At 56.4% G+C, this 20,852-nt stretch overlaps 1 protein-coding gene across 2 annotated transcripts in view; it reads right to left on the reverse strand.

Annotated features, from left to right (window-relative positions):
* COL5A1 (collagen type V alpha 1 chain) overlaps nt 1-20,852 on the reverse strand; it is a 208,283-nt gene that overhangs the window by 74,545 nt on the left and 112,886 nt on the right. For both annotated transcript variants that reach the window (XM_034929444.4, XM_034929443.4), the window contains exons 14-25: nt 20,298-20,354; nt 19,037-19,090; nt 18,613-18,666; nt 14,027-14,080; nt 12,549-12,602; nt 9,081-9,134; nt 7,321-7,365; nt 5,327-5,380; nt 4,599-4,643; nt 4,044-4,097; nt 3,743-3,787; nt 2,635-2,688 (exon numbers count right to left, since the gene is read on the reverse strand). In XM_034929444.4, coding sequence (XP_034785335.2) covers nt 2,635-2,688; nt 3,743-3,787; nt 4,044-4,097; nt 4,599-4,643; nt 5,327-5,380; nt 7,321-7,365; nt 9,081-9,134; nt 12,549-12,602; nt 14,027-14,080; nt 18,613-18,666; nt 19,037-19,090; nt 20,298-20,354 — 624 coding nt within the window. The remainder of the gene's footprint in view (nt 1-2,634; nt 2,689-3,742; nt 3,788-4,043; nt 4,098-4,598; nt 4,644-5,326; nt 5,381-7,320; nt 7,366-9,080; nt 9,135-12,548; nt 12,603-14,026; nt 14,081-18,612; nt 18,667-19,036; nt 19,091-20,297; nt 20,355-20,852) is intronic.

A 20,852-nucleotide genomic window follows, 5' to 3' on the forward strand; every position in this document is an offset into this window, starting at 1 on the left:
AATAATAAAGCTTACATTATTTGTATTTGATATTTTCTGATTAAAAAAGTAACGTATGTTCATCGTAGGCAATTAGGCAACTGGAAGAGGAATTAAAATCCTTCATCACCTCACCGCTCGGAGTGGCTGTGGCTAATTGTATGATAGAATCATCTGTCGTCTCTGCATATATGCATGGGCCATTGGCATGGTAGATCTATTTTTAATTTAATATTACACTGTGAGCATTTTTCTCATGTCACGGAGCATTTGTCTAAATTCAATTCTTACTGGCTCTGTAATATTCCACTGAGCCATAATTCACTTAGCCATTTCCCCAGCGTGTGCTATCAGGAATTATTCAACAACATATTTCTAGGCACTGAGTCTGCTCTGAAGTGCCTCATACCTCTTGATGGATTTTAAGGCAATCTTCCTTTCTTTGAAACCAAAACCAAAACAGAAAAAAAGAAACCGCTCTCTCTGTAGGGTTTACCCTCTGTGCAAAAAGAAACCGCTCTCTCTGTAGGGTTTACCCTCAATGTGCTGCCTTTGTAAAGGAGAATTTTTAAACGTCTTTTCTTTCCTCCAGATTTTCGTGCGAGATGGCTGGGGCTGTCTTTGGGCCTACCCTTTGCTTCCTTTTGCTCGAAGCACCTTCACGTGAATGGGGTCCACCTACGCTCACATTTTAAGGTTTAAATTCGGGCTGGGGAAGGGACATCTTAAAGGCCCTTCCTTCCCCCAAAGAATATAAAAGGAAACTGCAGGCTCCTTAGGGACCCCAATTCTTTGGAGGTTTCAACATGGGGAGGGGAATTCCAGGGAGAACAAGTTAGGTCAGCTGAGGGCCGAGAGAATGATCTTGTCAGGAAGGTGGGGTGCAGCCCCCTTCACACCCAGGCCCCCTTCCTCCCCGCAGAAGGAAAGAGGGGTACAGCCCACTTCCTACCCAGGCCCCCCTCCTCCCCGCAGAAGGAAAGAGGGGTACAGCCCACTTCACACCCAGGCCCCCTTCCTCCCCGCAGAAGGAAAGAGGGGTACAGCCCACTTCACACCCAGGCCCCCTTCCTCCCCGCAGAAGGAAAGAGGGGTACAGCCCACTTCACACCCAGGCCCCCTTCCTCCCCGCAGAAGGAAAGAGGGGTACAGCCCACTTCACACCCAGGCCCCCCTCCTCCCCGCAGAAGGAAAGAGGGGTACAGCCCACTTCACACCCAGGCCCCCTTCCTCCCCGCAGAAGGAAAGAGGGGTACAGCCCACTTCACACCCAGGCCCCCTTCCTCCCCGCAGAAGGAAAGAGGGGTGCAGCCACCTTCACACCCAGGCCCCCTTCCTCCCCGCAGAAGGAAAGGGGTACAGCCCACTTCACACCCAGGCCCCCTTCCTCGTGTGGCCTGCTTCACACCCAGGTCCCCTTCCTCCCCACAGGGCTCTGGGCCCAGCCACTGTCCCCACAGATTGTGGCCCATACTCCATGGACACCACAGCCAGCAGCACGGGAACAGAAAAATAGCCTGGAAGGACACATGTCCACCCGCTGTCAATGGCTAAATCAGGAGATGAGATCAAAGGTGGCTATAATTTTACTGTAATTTTATTTATTTTCCTAATTTTCTATAACAAGATGTGCTGTTCTGATCATTAGAAAGGGCAATGAAATATAAATGTAAATTAAAGGACACAAATAACACATTGGAAAGGATGAACCACTCAGTATGCAAACTCCCATGTGGCCAGGTGACCGCGGGGCCCCACAGCTGCCCGCGTGGGGATGAGAAGGCTCCACTCTGCTTCTTCTGACCAAGAAAGGGCAGTTTGTGATGTGGGAGTCACTGGGCCGACTGACTCGGCCTGAGGGATGCTGCGTGGTGAGCAGTCACCGATAATCATCAACATATTTAACTTCATTGTTTAGTTTTTAACAGTGTTATTAAAACCATAAAGCACACTGCATCTTCAATAATTAATTCTGCTAATCTTGTTTGTGAAACAGACTCAGCATTAACCGAATAATCAAAACCAAAACCACAGCAGGCACTTACAGAGGGTGTGGGCGCAAATCAGCTCACACTCATGTACATGCACGTGTGCACGCACGCACGCATTCTGAGTGTGTTCTACTTCCTCACACCTCCCCCCTCCACACAGCTTAGACACAGATTGGATTTGTCACCAACTCGCTATTTCCAGGCAGAATCTAATTTGGCTCCACAGCTGTGCGCGCACACACTGCAAACGCGTTTGCTCACCACCTCCCTTCTCAGTGTGTGAACACTAAAAATACACACCACGTACCCTGCCTCTTCGCTTCCCACCCTGGGGACGCAAGCGATGGCCTGGAGCCCAGCCCAGCCCTCCTCACGGCTCAGCACGCAGGCCTGACTTCCGGTAATTAATCAGCACACCCTAATAAATAGCTAATATTCCTACTCGCGCAATCGCCACTCGTTGATTAAAACCCATGATGTTAAGGGTGTCCAGAACCCAAGAATGACCAAGCAGTCCAGCTGGAGACCAAACAGGTCTTCATCAACAGAGCCAGAATGCGTCAATGCCATCCAACAACAACCCCAAAGAGCCTGGGCCTGCAGCCCTATCCGCAGGGTGGAGGTGGGGAGAGTATGGAGGGATGAGGTGGGCAGGGCTACTCACCGGGGGTCCGTCGGCACCGGGCATTCCTGGAAGGCCTGGTTTCCCCAAGGGACCCTAGAACAAACCAGAGACTCCATGAGGAGATGCCCTCCCTAGGCTCACCTGACCTCTCCGCAGGCCCCCAAGGTTACTTTTCAACATTTCTGCCCACACAGCATTTGCTGAGAAGTGTGGTCAGAGGCACTGGGTCCCTGGCTGTGAGGCGTGCAGCCACGGTAGCGCCCAGGAGGAGGCGGCTCCACTGTTCTCAGCACCTTCAGGTTCTGCTGTAGGAACGGAATCAGTCCACCAAGTGCCCCCATTCTTCTCCACATCCACCTGCTGCATGCTGGGGCCGGGGGGGCATCATCCGGCCTCCTCTGCTCTTACAGTGCTGTGCCTTCTTCAAGTGCTCCCACCACCCTGTCCTCCCGGGTCTGTTCACACCAACACCCCAGGGCGGGGCGGGGCATCCCGCAGTGTAAGGCCCACAGCCTCCGTATCCCATAAACGGCAGCTCCTGGAAGGTCCCAGGCCTGGCAGCAGCCCAGCCCTCTGTGTTTCTCAGGCCCCCCGGGGATTCTCATGCACTCAGAACCACCCTCTTGGAGGTGTTTTTGCTGATCGCAACCAAGGCACTTTGAGCTACCTGAACTATCTTGTGCCTGGTTAAGCGACAAGCTCTAGAAGGGCAAGCACTTCCAGCTCTCGTTCCAGGGCCTAGGACACAGTAGGCTCTGGAGATACAGTCAGGTTGCCAAATTTAGCAAAACTAAACTAAACCAAAATAAACAACAACAAAACAAGACGCCCGGTTAAATGTGAATTTCAGACACACAATAGTTCAAATTTAACTGCGTGGCCTGTATTTTTGTTCCTTGCTAAATCCAGCAACCCCTATACACACTAGAGAATGAATGAATGAATAAGCGTATGAATCAATGAGACACGGATCCAAGATCCTCCTCATGCTTCTGGCCCAGTTCTTGGCACTCTGAGCTTTGGCGTCTCTTGGGAGCACCAAGATATACATTGAGAGCTGGTGGATACCAGGGGTCCTCCCAGGGTGGGGCCAGGGAATCCACCTGCAGGCGGGCAGTGGCCTGCAACATAGCCCAGGCCCACCTACCTTTTCTCCTGGAGGACCAATTGCACCCTGGGGGCCTGGAAGACCCTAAGAAGGAGAAAGAGCCAGAAAGGGAAGGTGAGGGCGCTGATTGACTCAGAACCCTCCCCTGCCATCTGTCCATCTTCTCATTGATGTCTCCCTCATCCAGGCACCAACCCAGGTCCTAGTCTCCCTCCAGATAAGGGGAGGGGCTGCTACTTGGAGGGGACAGAGCTCCCCGCTTCCTCCCAGGGCTCCGGACTGGAGACGTGTGCCTCCCACGGCCGGATCCCCGCGAGCTGCCTCTCTCAGGCTCACTTACCTGGGCGCCTGGATTACCCTGCTGTCCTGGGGGGCCAGGCTCTCCCTGGGGACCCTACAGGAGACAAGAGCAAAGGCACTGAAGGGGGCTCTGGGAACTGTATCCCCTTCCTGGGTGTCGTGTGCCCCCTCACTGGCCTCCCATCCTTTCAAACTGCTCCCCACTGCCTGATGCCAGGGGGAAGGGAAAGGCGGCCGGGTCCCACCACAGAGAGCAGCCCCAGGACTCAGCGCCTCTGAGGCTGTGGAGGTTGACTCTGATGGAGTGAGCACTAACTCGTTTACGCAAATACGCCCAGACATCCGACCAGGAAGGAACACGTGAGAGGAACTGACCAGAAATGATTTATTGGGCAGAAAACTCCCAAGTCACCCCATCATGCTAAAGTCTCCAGGTGCCACTCACCACTGGAGGGTGGGCACCATAGCAGAGGGTCTGCAACCTGCCCTTCATGTTCCCAGCTGATGTGGACAGCGATGGACCTCCCTAGCCAGGCAAGGAGTGTGCCCAGGGAAAATGCCCCTGAAGCCAGGCCACGGGACCCCAGGGACTTACCACATTTCCTTTTGGCCCCAGCTGGCCGTCCATACCCGTGACACCCTGTGTACGATTTTAAGAAGAAAAACATGTAATTGAATGAGAAAGAACTCACAGTGCTCAAGAGGAAAATCCCACTCAACTCAGCTCAGACGCCCATCCCACAACGAATCAGAGGACGGGATGCTCTCTGGGGAAGGGAAGGACCTGACTCCAAATCCCTTCCCAGAGGTCCACTGATCAGCCCCAGTAACCCTCAGCTAAAGGTTAATTGAACTGCCAGGCCCCAGCATTCCACGGGGCAGGCCTCAGATTCTAGAAAACCAGGTCACGGGGCTGGAAAGGCTGAAGGGGGCAGGCCTGGCCCTGGGGGAGCTGCCCACCGGGACACAGCCCCACTGGAATCAAGGGCTTCAGCCTCCTTCCAGAATGTTCACAGAAGCTGCTGGAAGTTCTGCTTATAACTGAAATAGCACATGCTGTCTGCCAGGAGGAAGTGCAGCCAAGGTGAAGCGGAGGCGTGAGGCCGGCAGCCTCGGGCCTCCACCTGCAAGGCCACACCTGCTGGGGCCGTGTCTACAGCGTCTGAACATCAGTGTCCCGCTCACGCCTCACACTGGCAGCAGGCAGGCGTCAGAGGGGCCAGCACGGACTTGCTGCCCCTGTGCCCAAGTGTCCACCGGCTGGGAGGCGGGGTCTCAAAGGCCGAGATGGGGGCAGACAAGCAGGGCGGTAATGGGACTTACGGGAGGTCCGGGAGGACCAGGGGGCCCCTTCGGCCCAAGCAGACCACGTGGCCCCTGAAAGAGGAAAGGGAAAATAGGATTTAAACTCGGGCAGAAATCCCAGCCCTCCTCTCTGTCCCCTATGCCCACTTGGCCCTGACTCCACCCAGAACCCCAGCTGGTGACTCAGGCCTCCTGGCCCCCCAGGAGTGAGGCCCAGACTCCCTCCCAGCCTGCTGCGCTGCCTCACTCCACCCCACCCTGGTGTTGGGAACCAGGGGCAGGTGTCTGGAATTGGTGAGAACTCAGAGAGGACACCACAGGCCACCCTCAGGGAAAGGGGGGCTTTCAAGCTGACCGGCTCCTCTGACACTTGCTGGGGCAGGTGAGCACAGACGCTCCCCCAGAGAATCACCACGCTATTACATTCCACTGCACGGGGCCCTTGTGCCCTATCCTCATTACCGGCTCGCTCCTGAATTCCCCTCCGCAGCGACATACGACTGTTTTTATGATATCACAGGGTCAGAGGGTGCGGGCAGGAGAGCATCAGGCGAAACTAGTCCCTGGTGGGAACCCCAAGACTGAATGTGCAGAAGGAGGCGTGGGGTACAGATCTTTTCCAGGACGCTACTCTGGGCAAGAGCTGGCACGCCCTCCCCGGTCGGCGAGGCTCGTGCAGAACCTCCCCTTTACCGCAGGTGGAGTGAGATTCCGGGAGAACTGCCTGCCACAGGGCACTCACACCCCCCACCCACGGAGAATTACAGAGGCTTCACCCCAGGTACGTGGACTTCAAGTGCCCTTAATTTTGACAGAACCTTTTCAGATTCTGTAGAAGAGAACTCCTTCCCCCACTTACTGCCTCTTAAATGTTTCCTTCGTTATTTTAATACCTAGTTATAGCAACGTTTCTTGGAAGCTAACAGCCCAGAAGGTATTACTTGGACATGTGTTAAGGAGAGAGTGGAGTTGATGAATTCTCCTTAGAGGCTAATCAGACATCTGGGGTATAATTTAGTCCCAAATGAGTCTGCAGGCGCCGACCCCTGCCTCCTCTATGCAGTGCCTGCTATATTTCTCATCAATTAGCACCACCTGACGCACGCAGCCGGGCTGACTTGGCTATGAGAAAAGAGATGCTTTAAAGCAACAGTAAATGAATAGTAATTAATGTCCTATCCATCAGGAAATTTGCTCTGGGCCTAAATATATGTCTGCTTAGGGAAGAGCTTTCCCATGCCCAGGGCTGGGGCAGAGTCTGCTGGAGGAATCTGCCTCTGGAAGGGTGGCCATTGAAACGGGCCCAAGCTCGGGCTGATTCAGGTGTGTGACCCCCCCACAATGCCCCTGGATGCCACTGTGCTGCCCCGGGACCCCTCACAATGCACTCAGATCCCCCACAATGCCCTTGAACCCCCCATGCCGCCCCCTGACCCCCTATAATGACCTCAGACCTCCCATGCTTCTCCCTTGACCCCCCACAATGCCCTTGGACCCCCTATGATGCCACTGAACCCTGCCATGTTGCCTCTAGACCCCCTACAATGCTCTCAGACCCCCCACAATGCCCTTGTACCCACCCATGCTGACCCCGGACCCTCCCAATGATGCCCCTGGACCCCCCCAATGCCCTCGGACACCCCACACTGACCCTGGACCCCACCACAATGCCCTCAGACCCTCCACAATGCCCATGGACCCCACATACTGCCCCCGACTCCCCACAATGCCCCCAGACCCCACCACGCTGCCCCTGGACCCCCACAACAACCCTTGAGGGCCAGGCTTGCTCCTGTAGGCAGGCTCAGACTTCCTCCTAGAGTTGCCAGCCAGCCTGGCCTGTGCCTCCTCTCTTTGGTTTCCCTGGGAGATGCCCAGGTCCGTCTGTTCTCAGGTCGAGCTCTCTCTCTTCTAAGCTCCTGGCTGATCCCAGATCCTGCTCCAGCAGGAGCCTTGGACAAAGCCTTTCTCCACACTGAGCCCCCACCGTCCCACTCAGCTCACAGACTTACGGGCTCCCCAGGCAGCCCCCTGGGCCCAACTTCTCCGTCGTCACCCTGCAGAGGAGAAAAAAGGCAAGGTTAGAGAAATGAGCTGTTAGCCTGGACACCAGCTTCCCCTCAGTGGTGCACAAGGGTTCTCTGGCTTGGGGCTGCTTCACATACGCCAGGTTTACCAGCTCTGGTACCAGCCGGAAAGGCCTGGAATGTCCTCGCTCTCAGCCAGCTGCTAGGTGTGCAGACACTGCAGGTGAAGCCTGCAGGCTCTGAGATGCCGGCTCAGGAGCTCACATGCCACAGCTCTCCAGAGGGAAAGGCTGGGCAGAAAGATCATCTAATTGAAAGGATTTGGTGACCTTCTTGAATGACAGCCTCTGGGGCAGGACAGGGCATCAGGGGAGAGTCACAAGATCCCCTGGGCCACCCTCTGGGGAACCAGGTGTCCCTGCCGGGGTCCTAAACAGCCTGGAAAGTAAAGCAAGAGGCTTCCTCCTGGCTGCAGAAGGGAATGCCTCCCTGGCTCACTGCTTCAACCCACAGGCTGTTTGCAAATGCTGTCCCTCGCCAAAGCACCACTGCACCTTCCCGCCCGCCTCACACATGCAAGCATGTATGCTCACACACAGCCTGCCTGCACATGCCTACACACACATGGACACACAGACCCTGTGCGTGCACGTGCATACACAGCCATGCTCACATGCTTGTGCACACACATACACCCTGTGCATGCACATGCATACACAGCCATACACACATGCTTGTCCACATACACACACATGCACACAGCCATGCATGCATGCATGCACACAGGTACGTGCACTCCCTGCACATACACATGCACACAGCCACACATATGCACGCACACACACACACACACACGTCCTCTCAATCAAGAAGCACTGACATCTAGAAGGGTCCCTCTCTCCTTCCTCATCTTACAGCAGACCGTGCTGAGGCCCACACAGGAGCAGGTGCCCCGTCCATGTCAGCCTGAAAGCTGGTGAGACAGAAATGCCCCTGGAGCTGCTCCTCTTTCTCACCCTCCAGAGCTCCTTAAAGCTTTCCCCCTAAACACCTCTCACATACAAAGAAGGCGTCTGAGTGACTGCGGTGCCCGCAGGGAAGAGCTTGGAAACCCACAGGCTCGTGCATCCCATGCCCCAGTCCCACTGTGCTGTGGTCCAGAGATCCCACTTCGCCTCCACACGTGAAGACGGCGTGGCAGATACCAGACCCCGGCTTGTGCGTCCATGCTGGAGAACAGCTCCCTCCTGCGCTCTGGCCCCACAGCCACAGCCACTCGCTCCCCTACCTCCAGGCCCACAGAGGGTTATTTCCAATCCCCCCACCCTCTTCTGCTCCTCCAAATCTCAGCTTTCTGCCACCCACATGCCTCCAGCTAACTCCTCATCTGGACGAGATAAGCAGAGACGCTGAGCTCAGTAAACGCTCTGGCCACCTTTCCTCCCAGTGGGGTTTGGGGCACCTGCGTCCTGCAGTGAGAGCTGAGAGCTGGCCCCGAGCTCCATTCATCAGCAGGACCGATGGAGTAACTAAACGTTGCAGTCAGGGTCTCTCCAATGCCCCGCAGGCTCTTGGCATCTGATCAATCGCTTTGCCCACTGGAATCCCCCTCTGCCTTCTCCCAGCTGGCCCTCCACATGCGGCAGGCCAATCCCACACCTGGACCTCTCTTCTGTGGTTTTCCTGCCCAAATCACTGAGGAGCAGGGCAGGCAGGAGCAGTCGGAGGGACGGCAGAATACCTACCCTTTCTCCATCGTCTCCCGGAGGTCCTGGCGGGCCAGAAGGACCAGGGTCACCCTAGGAAGTGAAAGGGTCAACGTCAGCCTCTCCTGAGCAGGTCATGCAGGGCTTGTCCAAGGTCCTACTTTGTTTTTCTCTAATTCTGAGTAAGATTCCCAAGCTCTCAAAAGACCCTTCCAGAATGGGGGAATTTTCCTTAGGAGATCACGTGTGCCTCAGCCGGGCTAATGCAGGCTGCAGACTCTCACCTGAGTCTCACCACGATGGCCTGAAGGTAGGAGGGTGCTGGACTGAGCACCCAGCAGGGCAAGGCAGGGCCACACATGTGGGCAGCCTCAGGACACTGAGCCGAGGTCTGATCTATCCTCAGCCCAAGTGCTCCAGGTGAAGCAGCCTCACGCTCATACCCTCAGGGAGCGCCGCCTGCCTGCAGCCTCAGAGCTCGCACGCAGTGGGTGCTCAATATGTGCTCATCAGTCGTGCAAAAGGGCTGGAGCTGAGTCAGGGACAGCCTTCGTGGCTGTGCTGTTTCCATGTGGTTGTTGGAGAACATGGATGTAGCAGCTTTGGATAAATGGCAACAGCCAAGCCCCTTCTCAAGGCATCATGGAGGGCTGCAGGGCATGCTTACGGGAGCAATCAACAGAGCGGTGGGGTGTGGGTGGATGTGTGGGTGCGCCTGTGTGTTTGTGTGAGTGCATGTGTGTATGCGAGTGCACGTGTGTGGGTGGAGTGTGTGGGGGTATGTGGGGTGTGTGCATGTGTATGCCTGTGTGCATGGGGGATGGGGGGTGCATATGTGTGTGTATAGGTGTGTATGCGTGTGTGTGGCGTGTATGCATGTGGGGGTATGAGTGTGCATGTGTGGGTGTGTGTGCATGTGTGGGGTGTGTGCACGTGTGCATGTGTGTGCATGTGGGTGTGAGTGTGGGTATGTGTGGAGCCTGTGCACGTGTGTATGCGTGTGTGGCTGGTGTGCACATGTGTATGTGTGTATTGGGGTGGTATACGTGTGTATGTGTGTGGCAGGTGTGTATGCATGTGTGTGTGCATGTGTGTACGTGTGTGTGCATGTGTGTATGCGTGTGTGGGTATGTATGCGTCTGTGTGCATGTGTGGGTGGTGTGCATGTGTGTATGCCTGTGTGCATGTGTGTATGCATATGGGGGTGTGTGGGGGTGTATGCGTGTGTGTGCATGTGTAGGTGGTGTTCATGTGTGTATGAGTGTGGGGGGTGTGTGCATGTGTGGTGTGTGTGCATGTGTGTATGGGTGTGTGGGTGTGTGTGTGCATGTATGAGTGTGGGGGGTGTGCATGTGTGGTGTGTGTGTGGATGTGTGCATGAGTGTATGAGTGTGGGGGTGTGTCTGTGTATGTGTGTGTGCATGTGTGGTGTGTGTGCATGTGTCTGTGAGGGTGTGTGTATGAGTGTGGGGGTGTGTGGGTGTGTATGTGTGTGTGCATGTGTGGTGTGTATGCATGTGTGTATGAGTGGGAGGTGTGTATGGGGGTGTGTATGCGTGTGTGCGTGTGGTGTGTGTGCATGTGTGTATATGGGTGTGTGTATGTGTGCATATGTGTGTGGGTGTCTGTGGTGTGTGTATGCATTTGTGGGGGTGTGTGGTGTGTGCATGTATGTGTGTGTGCACGTGTGGTGTATGTGGTGTGTGTATGTGTGCATGTGTATGAGTGGGTGTGTGCGTGCATGTGTGTATGAGTGTGTGGGTGTGTGTGTGCATGTGTATGAGTGTGGGGGTGTGTGCGTGCATGTGTGTATGAGTGTGTGTGGGTGTGTGTGCATGTGTGTATGAGTGTGGGTGTGTGTGCGTGTGTGCATGTGTGTATGAGTGTGTGTGGGTGTGTGTGCATGTGTGTATGAGTGTGGGTGTATGTGGGTGTGTGTGCGTGCATGTGTGTATGAGTGTGTGTGGGTGTGTATGCGTATGTGTGCATGTGTGGTGTGTGTGCATATGTGTATGAATGTGGGTGTGTGTGTGCGTGTGTGCATATGTGTATGAGTGTGGGGGTGTGTGGGTGTATGCGTGTGTGTGCATGTGGTGTGTGCATGTGTGTATGTGTGTGCGCACGCATGTGTGGTGTATTTGGTGTGTGTATGAGTGTGTGGTTGTGTGTGCATGTATGAGTGGGGGTGTGTGTGTGCATATGTGTATGAGTGGGGGTGTGTGGGTGTGTATGTGTATGTGTGCGTGTGGTGTGTGTGCATGTATGAATGTGGGGGTGTGTGTGTGCACATATGTGTATGAGTGTGGGGGTGTGTGTGCTTGTGTGCATATGTGTATGTGTGGGGGTGTGGGTGTGTATCCGTGTGTGCGCATGTGAGGTGTGTGTGCATGTGTGTATGAGTGTGTGTGCACGCATGTGTGGTGTATGTGGTGTGTGTATGAGTGTGTGGGTGTGTGTGCACGCGCATGTGTGGTGTGTGTGTATGAGTGTGTGGGTGCGTGTGTGTATGTGTGGTGTGTGCATGTGTGTATGAGTGTGTGTGTGCACGCATGTGTGGTGTATGTGGTGTGTGTGAGTGTGTGGGTGTGTGTGTGCATGGGGGGTGTGCACTCATACTCATGCGCCTGTATGTCCTCAGTGTGCTAAAATATAAAGGAGCCATCAGCGAAATCTGCTTCACAGAAAGCAGGTCAGAGAAGGAGCACCCCACAAGCTGTGAAGAGCCCTCATGTCAGGCCCCCAAATGGGCTGAGAAAGCAGAGCGGGCGGCCAGGGCGAGCCTTCCCCACCACGCCTCCTCAACAGGGCAGGAGATCGTAGGCTTTCCATCACGTTGTTATTGAAAGAAGACCACAGTCTATTGAGACAGATTCAAGATTCGAGGGGCTTGGCTGTTGCCGTTTATCCAAAGCGGCCGCATCTGTGTTCTCCAACAACCACATAGAAACGGCGCAGCCAGGAAGACCCCCAGGTCACTGCACTAGCTCGGGACTCACGGGACACACTTTCAAATTCATCCACGCCCATTAACAGGGAACAGGGGGACACCTGGCATGTTTTGGTGACCTGGTCTCCACATGGCCACTTGAGATTGTCCCCACCCCCTTGGGACCACCACTTTAATATTGCAAAGTGTCCTTGGCCGCCCCGAAATGGCAGCTGCTTGGATTTCCTGAAATGTTAAAGGACTCCATTAAACAGATCTCCAAAAGGAAGGGCTCCTTCCCTGCCCCCTTCACGCGCCTCAGGTGGGTAGGCCCATCTGGCTCACTTGTCACAAACTGTAGATAAGAGCTCCAATTCCTTTGGGCTGGCCACCCATCAACAAAGACATCATCTTGGGGCTGACTGCCATTGCTGACTCCCGTAAGGTTTGTATAGTGACTGTTGGGATGGCGGAGACCTGACCCCACAGGAAATCTGAGGCTGCCTGGAAGGAGAAGGGCCTCCCGAGAGACACCTCTGCTGCCCATCGTCACGCCCGTGTCTTACAGAGGAAATACTCACCCTGTGGCCCTTCTCGCCTGGCAACCCAGCCAGGCCATCGAAACCCCGGTCACCCTGCAAAAAGGACAGAAAGGCTGCCTCAGACGCCACCCTGCACACGCGGACACCCTGCCTTGCTGTCCACCAAGTGATGGCCGCCCCGCCTTGGACCATGTTTCACACAGCATCTATGCACCCTGAACCCCACCGGCCAGCCCTCTCCCCATAGGCCCCCACTTTGCATCTACAATCTCAGCCTCTTCCCCCGCAAACATGAACATGGGCTGCAAAGGGGGAGATGACTTTCGTCCCCAAGTCCCAGGCCCCGACGGGTCCTTAGTCATGCGGTATTTCAGCGACCGCCACAGTTTCCCGTGTGTGTGAGTGTCTGCTGCTGATCTCCCCCACCCCAGGGAGGCTCCAGGAGAGCAGGGTCCCGGTGTGTCCGCTCGCAGCTGTATCCACGGTGCCGAGGGGCTGCCCGCGCTCAGGAGGTACGCGTACCCATTGGTGGACGGGCCAGCACTGGCTACCCTCAGGCATCCTGGCACTCTGGCCGGCCCCTCTTCTGCATGCCCTGGAGCCCGGGAACAGGGCCCTGTCTCATGGGTGTGCACACCATCTGGGGTGATGTCGATGATGGGACATTTTAGGCTTTCAGCCATGTTGTTGAAAGAAGACCATGGTCTTCTGAGACAGAGTCAACAAGACTGCATTTCCTCCTGTCACCCCAGGCCACCTCACTAGCTTGGGACTGATGGGATGCACTTCAGAGCTCATCCACGCCCGTTAAGAGGGAACAGGTGTAGTTGAGCCCTGGCATTTTTTTGGTGCCCGGTCTCCAATCTCCAAATCACAGCTGCTGTCCCCAGGTGCACTCTTCACGAAAGGTCAGTATCTCCCCTGCCCCCCGTGGCCTGGGACAAATGCTTTCAAGAGGTGAGGAGGAGGGGTGAGCCAAGACCAGGGCAATGCTCACAGCAGTGCTGGGGCAGAGGGGTGGATACACTGAGCACAGCAGCGGGCAGGCATGAGTGGCAACAGCAACAGCTGGTGCATGCCTGGTGCAGGCTCGTTCATGCCACACGCACAGCCCCGCCTTTAGCCATGGGCAACATCTACTCACCTCCACAACACCCAGGAGTCCCGACTGGCCAAGACCCCCTGGCCCCCGCACTTGCCATATGCCCCGCCTCTGCCCTACATGTGCCTCGTCACCTGCACAGCCACAGATGGTTTTCATAGTCGGGATCCCACCCCCATCCCTGCTTGCCACTGCTGGAAGGGAGCAAATTTCTCCCTTATGAAAATGAACTGCAACTGTCACGCTTGCTGGTGAAATTCACCCACCAACCCTATCTTCACGTCAAATGCCAGTGACGGAGCCACCTGTCATCATAATCGTAGTCATCACATAACCAGCATTTTGGTTGCATCATCGACATGACCCCAGGGATGACAGTGATGCCAGGGCACCAGGAGGGTGGTGGGCGACCTACCTTGGGGCCAGTTTGTCCAGGCATTCCTCTGGCTCCATCACTCCCAGCCCGACCCTGGAACAGAGGAGGCAAAACCGTCAATGCAAAAGAGCCCTGGTTCACTGAGACCCCCGGGCCATGGTTTTCCGCTAAACCAAGTTGAGCGTTCCACCGAAGCCGTGTCCACCCCCAAGGTCACAGCCCGAGTGGCCAGGCTGCTGCGAGGACCCAGATCCAGGAGCCCGGGCGGGGCTGTTCTGTGCCTCACACCAACGGATGAACACACGGGGCTGGTCTTTCCGGACCACGTCATCCCAGACTGTCAAAGGGGGATCACGCCTCACACCAACGGAGGGAACACACGGGGCTGGTCCTTCTGGACCACGTCATCCCAGACTGTCAAAGGGGGATCACACCTCACACCAACGGATGGAACACACAGGGCTGCCTCACACCAACGGATGGAACACACGGGGCTGGTCCTTCTGGACCACGTCATCCCAGACTGTCAAAGGGGGATCACGCCTCACACCAACGGAGGGAACACACGGGGCTGGTCCTTCTGGACCACGTCATCCCAGACTGTCAAAGGGGGATCACACCTCACACCAACGGATGGAACACACAGGGCTGCCTCACACCAACGGATGGAACACACGCGGCTGGTCCTTCCGGACCACGTCATCCCAGACTGTCAAAGGGGGATCACGCCTCACACCAACGGAGGGAACACACGGGGCTGGTCCTTCTGGACCACGTCATCCCAGACTGTCAAAGGGGGATCACACCTCACACCAACGGATGGAACACACAGGGCTGCCTCACACCAACGGATGGAACACACGGGGCTGGTCCTTCTGGACCACGTCATCCCAGACTGTCAAAGGGGGATCACACCTCACACCAACGGATGGAACACACAGGGCTGCCTCACACCAACGGAGGGAACACACGGGGCTGGTCCTTCTGGACCACGTCATCCCAGACTGTCAAAGGGGGATCACACCTCACACCAACGGATGGAACACACAGGGCTGCCTCACACCAACGGATGGAACACACGGGGCTGGTCCTTCTGGACCACGTCATCCCAGACTGTCAAAGGGGGATCACGCCTCACACCAACGGAGGGAACACACGGGGCTGGTCCTTCTGGACCACGTCATCCCAGACTGTCAAAGGGGGATCACACCTCACACCAACGGATGGAACACACAGGGCTGCCTCACACCAACGGATGGAACACACGGGGCTGGTCCTTCTGGACCACGTCATCCCAGACTGTCAAAGGGGGATCACACCTCACACCAACGGATGGAACACACAGGGCTGCCTCACACCAACGGATGAACACACGGGGCTGGTCTTTCCGGACCACGTCATCCCAGACTGTCAAAGGGGGATCACGCCTCACACCAACGGAGGGAACACACGGGGCTGGTCCTTCTGGACCACGTCATCCCAGACTGTCAAAGGGGGATCACACCTCACACCAACGGATGGAACACACAGGGCTGCCTCACACCAACGGATGGAACACACGCGGCTGGTCCTTCCGGACCACGTCATCCCAGACTGTCAAAGGGGGATCACGCCTCACACCAACGGAGGGAACACACGGGGCTGGTCCTTCTGGACCACGTCATCCCAGACTGTCAAAGGGGGATCACACCTCACACCAACGGATGGAACACACAGGGCTGCCTCACACCAACGGATGGAACACACGGGGCTGGTCCTTCTGGACCACGTCATCCCAGACTGTCAAAGGGGGATCACACCTCACACCAACGGATGGAACACACAGGGCTGCCTCACACCAACGGATGGAACACACGGGGCTGGTCCTTCTGGACCACGTCATCCCAGACTGTCAAAGGGGGATCACGCCTCACACCAACGGAGGGAACACACGGGGCTGGTCCTTCTGGACCACGTCATCCCAGACTGTCAAAGGGGGATCACACCTCACACCAACGGATGGAACACACAGGGCTGCCTCACACCAACGGATGGAACACACGGGGCTGGTCCTTCTGGACCACGTCATCCCAGACTGTCAAAGGGGGATCACACCTCACACCAACGGATGGAACACACAGGGCTGCCTCACACCAACGGAGGGAACACACGGGGCTGGTCCTTCTGGACCACGTCATCCCAGACTGTCAAAGGGGGATCACACCTCACACCAACGGATGGAACACACAGGGCTGCCTCACACCAACGGATGGAACACACGGGGCTGGTCCTTCTGGACCACGTCATCCCAGACTGTCAAAGGGGGATCACGCCTCACACCAACGGAGGGAACACACGGGGCTGGTCCTTCTGGACCACGTCATCCCAGACTGTCAAAGGGGGATCACACCTCACACCAACGGATGGAACACACAGGGCTGCCTCACACCAACGGATGGAACACACGGGGCTGGTCCTTCTGGACCACGTCATCCCAGACTGTCAAAGGGGGATCACGCCACCGCCCCTGGGCTTCGAGAAGACGCCACAGTGTGGCAGAGGAGACCCGGCTGGAGGAGCTGCGTCAGTCTAGGGGACCGTGAATTTAGGACTCAGGCGAGTGCAGGCCGCTGACATCACAGACAGCACAGCTCCTTTCCACCATTTGGAGGTCAGAGGAAGGAGAGAAAGGACACATCTGGTTTGTCCACTTGGCTAAGGAAGAGGCCCAGGCCCCAAGTGAGGCCCGGTCTCACTCAGACCACACAGCGACGGGAGGCAGCATCTGCACAGTGAGCAGATGCCCCGTTCCTGATGGCCAGCTATGGACACAGTCAAGGACAAGGTGCCCAACTGACTGGCCAAGGGGCTGAAGAGGGGACCTAGACCTTCCGGGGCCCACTGTGCAGGCCCCACCTTCACCACAGGAGAGCCCTGCAAGGGAACAGGGTCTCTATGAAACCCAGCCAGACCTCCACACCAATGAGGCACCCCAGCCAGCGAGTACAGAGGGCTGCCACCCTGCACTTCCATTTTCCGGGGGCTCCTCCTCATATGAGGCCCTTGCCCCCAACCCACCACCAAGCAGAGAGAAGATCTGGAGGGTGGCAGCTTTGGGTCTCAAAGCACTGGAGACAGACAAGGTGGCACCAGAGAACAGCCGAGAAGCAAAAAGAGAGAAATCCAAACACACCCCAAGGAGACAGTCGGTGCTCCCGTTGCTCCCCAAAAAGACATCGCCCTGCCGGGCAAATGGAGGGGCCCACTGGGAGCCTTTTCTAGATTTCCAAACACTTTTAGAAACCAAGGGAAGATTGTCGGAAAACTTCACAGGATTTCACAGCACAACTCAGCCCCGCAAAGCGCCCAGATGCTTCTACAATCCACAAGCGAGCGTTCCTTGCAGGAAATGCTAGCAAAGAATTGAAGAGGCTGCTCAGACCACTTTGGAGTCAACCCCTCAGCATCAAGCCCCTCTCTCACCACCATCTTTTCTTCTGCAGCGGATCTTCTGGGCATACTTAATGCCTTAAAACACACGCATATGCATGGCCCCGACACCATGCAACTCTGCAGCTGGCCATGTTAGACAGCATTTCCCGAGTCTCCTCTTGTTCCAGTTTTTAACCTCACTCTAGGAAACCAGTTCTAGTGAAACTGGGTGGGAAGGATTTACGGAGACACACAAAAACACCTTAAGGAAATAAAACATTTTTCAGAATCAGATCCAAATAAATGGCCCAATTGTCTACCAAGAGTCAATTCCAGAGCTGCTAATCCTCCTGGAATTATCCAGCCCAGGCTTCTGTCTCATGCCCAGATCCCTGCATAGACCCTCGGACCTGCCAAACTGCGGCTTATCGGGTCATTTCTACCCACTAACCACAGCTTGCTCCCCAAGTCAGGAGCATCCAGAACCACTAGGGAAGGACCCATTTTTGCCTTGTTGACTCAGACTATAGCAGTCAAGGGTAGCTTAGGTAGACAACATACTGGGAAGAGGTCCACACTGAAACAAATCCAACCCTGCACCGAAATTTCTCTCGTTCACCAGAAAGGTCTGCTGGTTGAAAAGGTCCACTTTTGAGAGCACAGTCTGGGCTCCCAGGGCCTGCCCCAGCCTGTCTGGGTGGTGGTCAGCACTCGGGAAATGTGTGTCCTCTTTTAGAAGCCAGGGTCATGTGCAAACAAACCAGTTCCATCCAGGAGAACCATGCACCAGACAGAAAATTCCAGGAGGCAAGACAGCAGGTGAGGTGCAGGAAGGCCCGCCCATGCCCCCGAATCAGGCCATTTCTGGAGTCCCAATGCTGCCCGAAATATATAAGGCCCGCTGATAGTTTTGTCTTCTTAACATTTGCTCCCAAAGGGCCTGGGAAGTTTCTTGAATTAGAAAGGTTTATTAAACTAAATGAATGTGCCCAGGGAAGAGGCCTGGTCCGCTGTGTCTGCGCCCAGGACACAGAGCGCCCCTCCCAGGCAGCTGGCTCAGAGGCAGCCTTGGGGATGGACGCACCCATCACAAGAAGGGGAGCCACCAGGCTTCATGCGGCCCAGCTGGCTGTTGGGGGTGCCCGCACCCCAGATTTGGGCTCCTCCAGCGCCCAAGCTGCTGTCACTGAGCCACACACACTCGCACCACTCACCCGTCTTCCGGGCTTCCCGGCCGGACCAGGCGGGCCTTGCACACCTCGAGGACCCTGCCAGGGGTAAGAGACAAAGGGTCAGTGGTGAGTCCGCCTTTCTCAGGAGAAAGAGCAAAGCCTTGTCCCCGTGCTCATCGACCCTGCCCATGCCTGGCTGTCCAAGCCACAAACATGTGGGCACTTCGGGGACGGGACACGGATCTGCTGCCCAGACTGAAGGCCAGGGACAGAATACAGCCGGCTCATTTCTGCCGCAGGTGTCAGAGTTCATTTGTGCTCCACCCTCAGCACTGCGTAAAGCAATGACAATTCCCACAAATTTCCTTGAAAACATGCAGCAGTTGGGGTCCCTCCATGCTCGCCGTCGCTGCCGCCGGAGAACGGGAGGCGCCCACCAGACAGCGAAGGCAAGGATCCCACATACCTGAGGCCCCACGTCTCCCGGCTCGCCCTTCAAACCTCCGCTTCCAGGGGGACCCTAGGGAGACATGGTGTGTGTTAATGTCTGCTCAAGGTGGGGACTCGGGAACACAGGAAGGGCTGGGGGTGGCAGGGGAGGGGGCAGGGGGAGGGGACAGGGCTTCAGCCACAGTGCTCAGCACACAAAGCGCGACCTGTCTGCCTGGAACAGAACCAGGGGGAAGAAAGATGACTTTCCAGGAGCGGGGAAATGCAGTTGTTTGGATCTCTTCCTAATCAGGAATGCAATTCTAGTTGTTGGGGCTCGCAAACACCACAAAGCTCCTGGAGATGTTTCTCTCTCCAGGGTGAACCTGACCGTGGTCCATTACAGCCCAAAGCTTCGAGCAGCGTGTGCACCTGCTACAGGCCCCTCAAGGCCAGATCCCCCAGATGTGGGAGGCCAGCCCTGAGTCAGGCCCTGTGTGGAGGGGACCGAGCCCAGACCCAGTGGCAGGTGGCAAAGCCAGGAGGGCCCCTGTGGTGTTGAACTCCTCTGTGTGCCTGCAAACCCACACCCCTCCCCGGAGGCCCCGGAACCCAGCCCCTGTGCCTGACACTGGCAGCCCAAGTCTCCCTGGGCACACACTGTATGTTTCTCATGCATCGAGGACCCCAGATGAGAGCTAAGTTGAGGCCACAGGGCGGGGGCGGGTGAGGCTGGAAATCCTGCACTCTGCCCCACACTTAGTTATCTTCAACTCTGGAACAGGGCTGTAAAGATCAATGGAGGCCCCTGCTCCACAAGGCAAAGTCACAGCCTGTGCGAGGGACTTCCCCAGGCCCCTGGCTGCAGCAGGACCCCATCCCTCCAAGGAGCCACTCCTCTGGTGACAGCTCATAGCGTGTTCTCTGCAGGGGGAGCCTGGAACTCCAATGCAGGGGTGAGGAGGGGCCTCCTCCTCTGATTCCTGCCAGCTCCTTTCCATTCAGGATGGAGTTGGAGGCTGTTTCCCAGGATCGCTGATGTCAGCTCTACCCCGCTGAACTCCCTCAAGTGACTTCGAGGCACAGTCACCCATCCCCACCCCCCACCAACAAGGGAGCTGGAGCAGCACCGAGAGAGGCCCCCGGTCCCCCTGGCCACCCTCCTGGGAACAGGCACTGGACCAAGGGCCGCTCTGTGTCCACAGGATCCCAGGGCCACCTGCCACTGTCCGCCAAGGACACAGTCAGTGGGCCAATCCCCACACCACGCCCAGCTCTCAGATTTGCCAATGACTTACCACAGGGCCAGGTCTCCCTGTGAGACCCATCGGGCCAGCTGGTCCCCTCAGTGCCAACTGCAAAGGAAAGTGAGACACGCTGAGACAGGGCCCCAGCAGCAGTGCTCCGGTTTGCTGGCGCCTGAGCCGTGAGATGTGGCAGGAGGGAACGGGCAGACTGGACAGAGAAGGGACAGGAGACTCTGGAAAAGGAGGTCTGATGACTCCCCAAGGGCCCCCCCCCCGACTTCAATGGGGCTCTCAGCATCCACGGGAGTGACGTGGGACATGCAGAGGTGCAAGCCAGTGGGCCCCCGTTTCCTCCCTTGGGGGATAGGCCCCATCCCTCCTTCCTGTCTCTCTAGCCCACACAGAGAGGGCCTGCTCCCAGCCCATCACCCTTGGCTAGGTCAGAAATAAGCCTCTTACTCTGGGCATAGGGAGTACATTTTACACCTGAGCTCAAGCTGAGTCATGACATATTTTATTTCACATGGGAGGCGCTTCAAGCACTCCCAGCCACTGGGGAAGTATTTTGGGAGGGTAGGAACCCACCTGCCCCATCTGCATGGGGCC

The sequence above is a fragment of the Pan paniscus genome, chromosome 11 (genome assembly GCF_029289425.2).
Source record: "Pan paniscus chromosome 11, NHGRI_mPanPan1-v2.0_pri, whole genome shotgun sequence".
Taxonomy (NCBI): domain Eukaryota; kingdom Metazoa; phylum Chordata; class Mammalia; order Primates; family Hominidae; genus Pan; species Pan paniscus.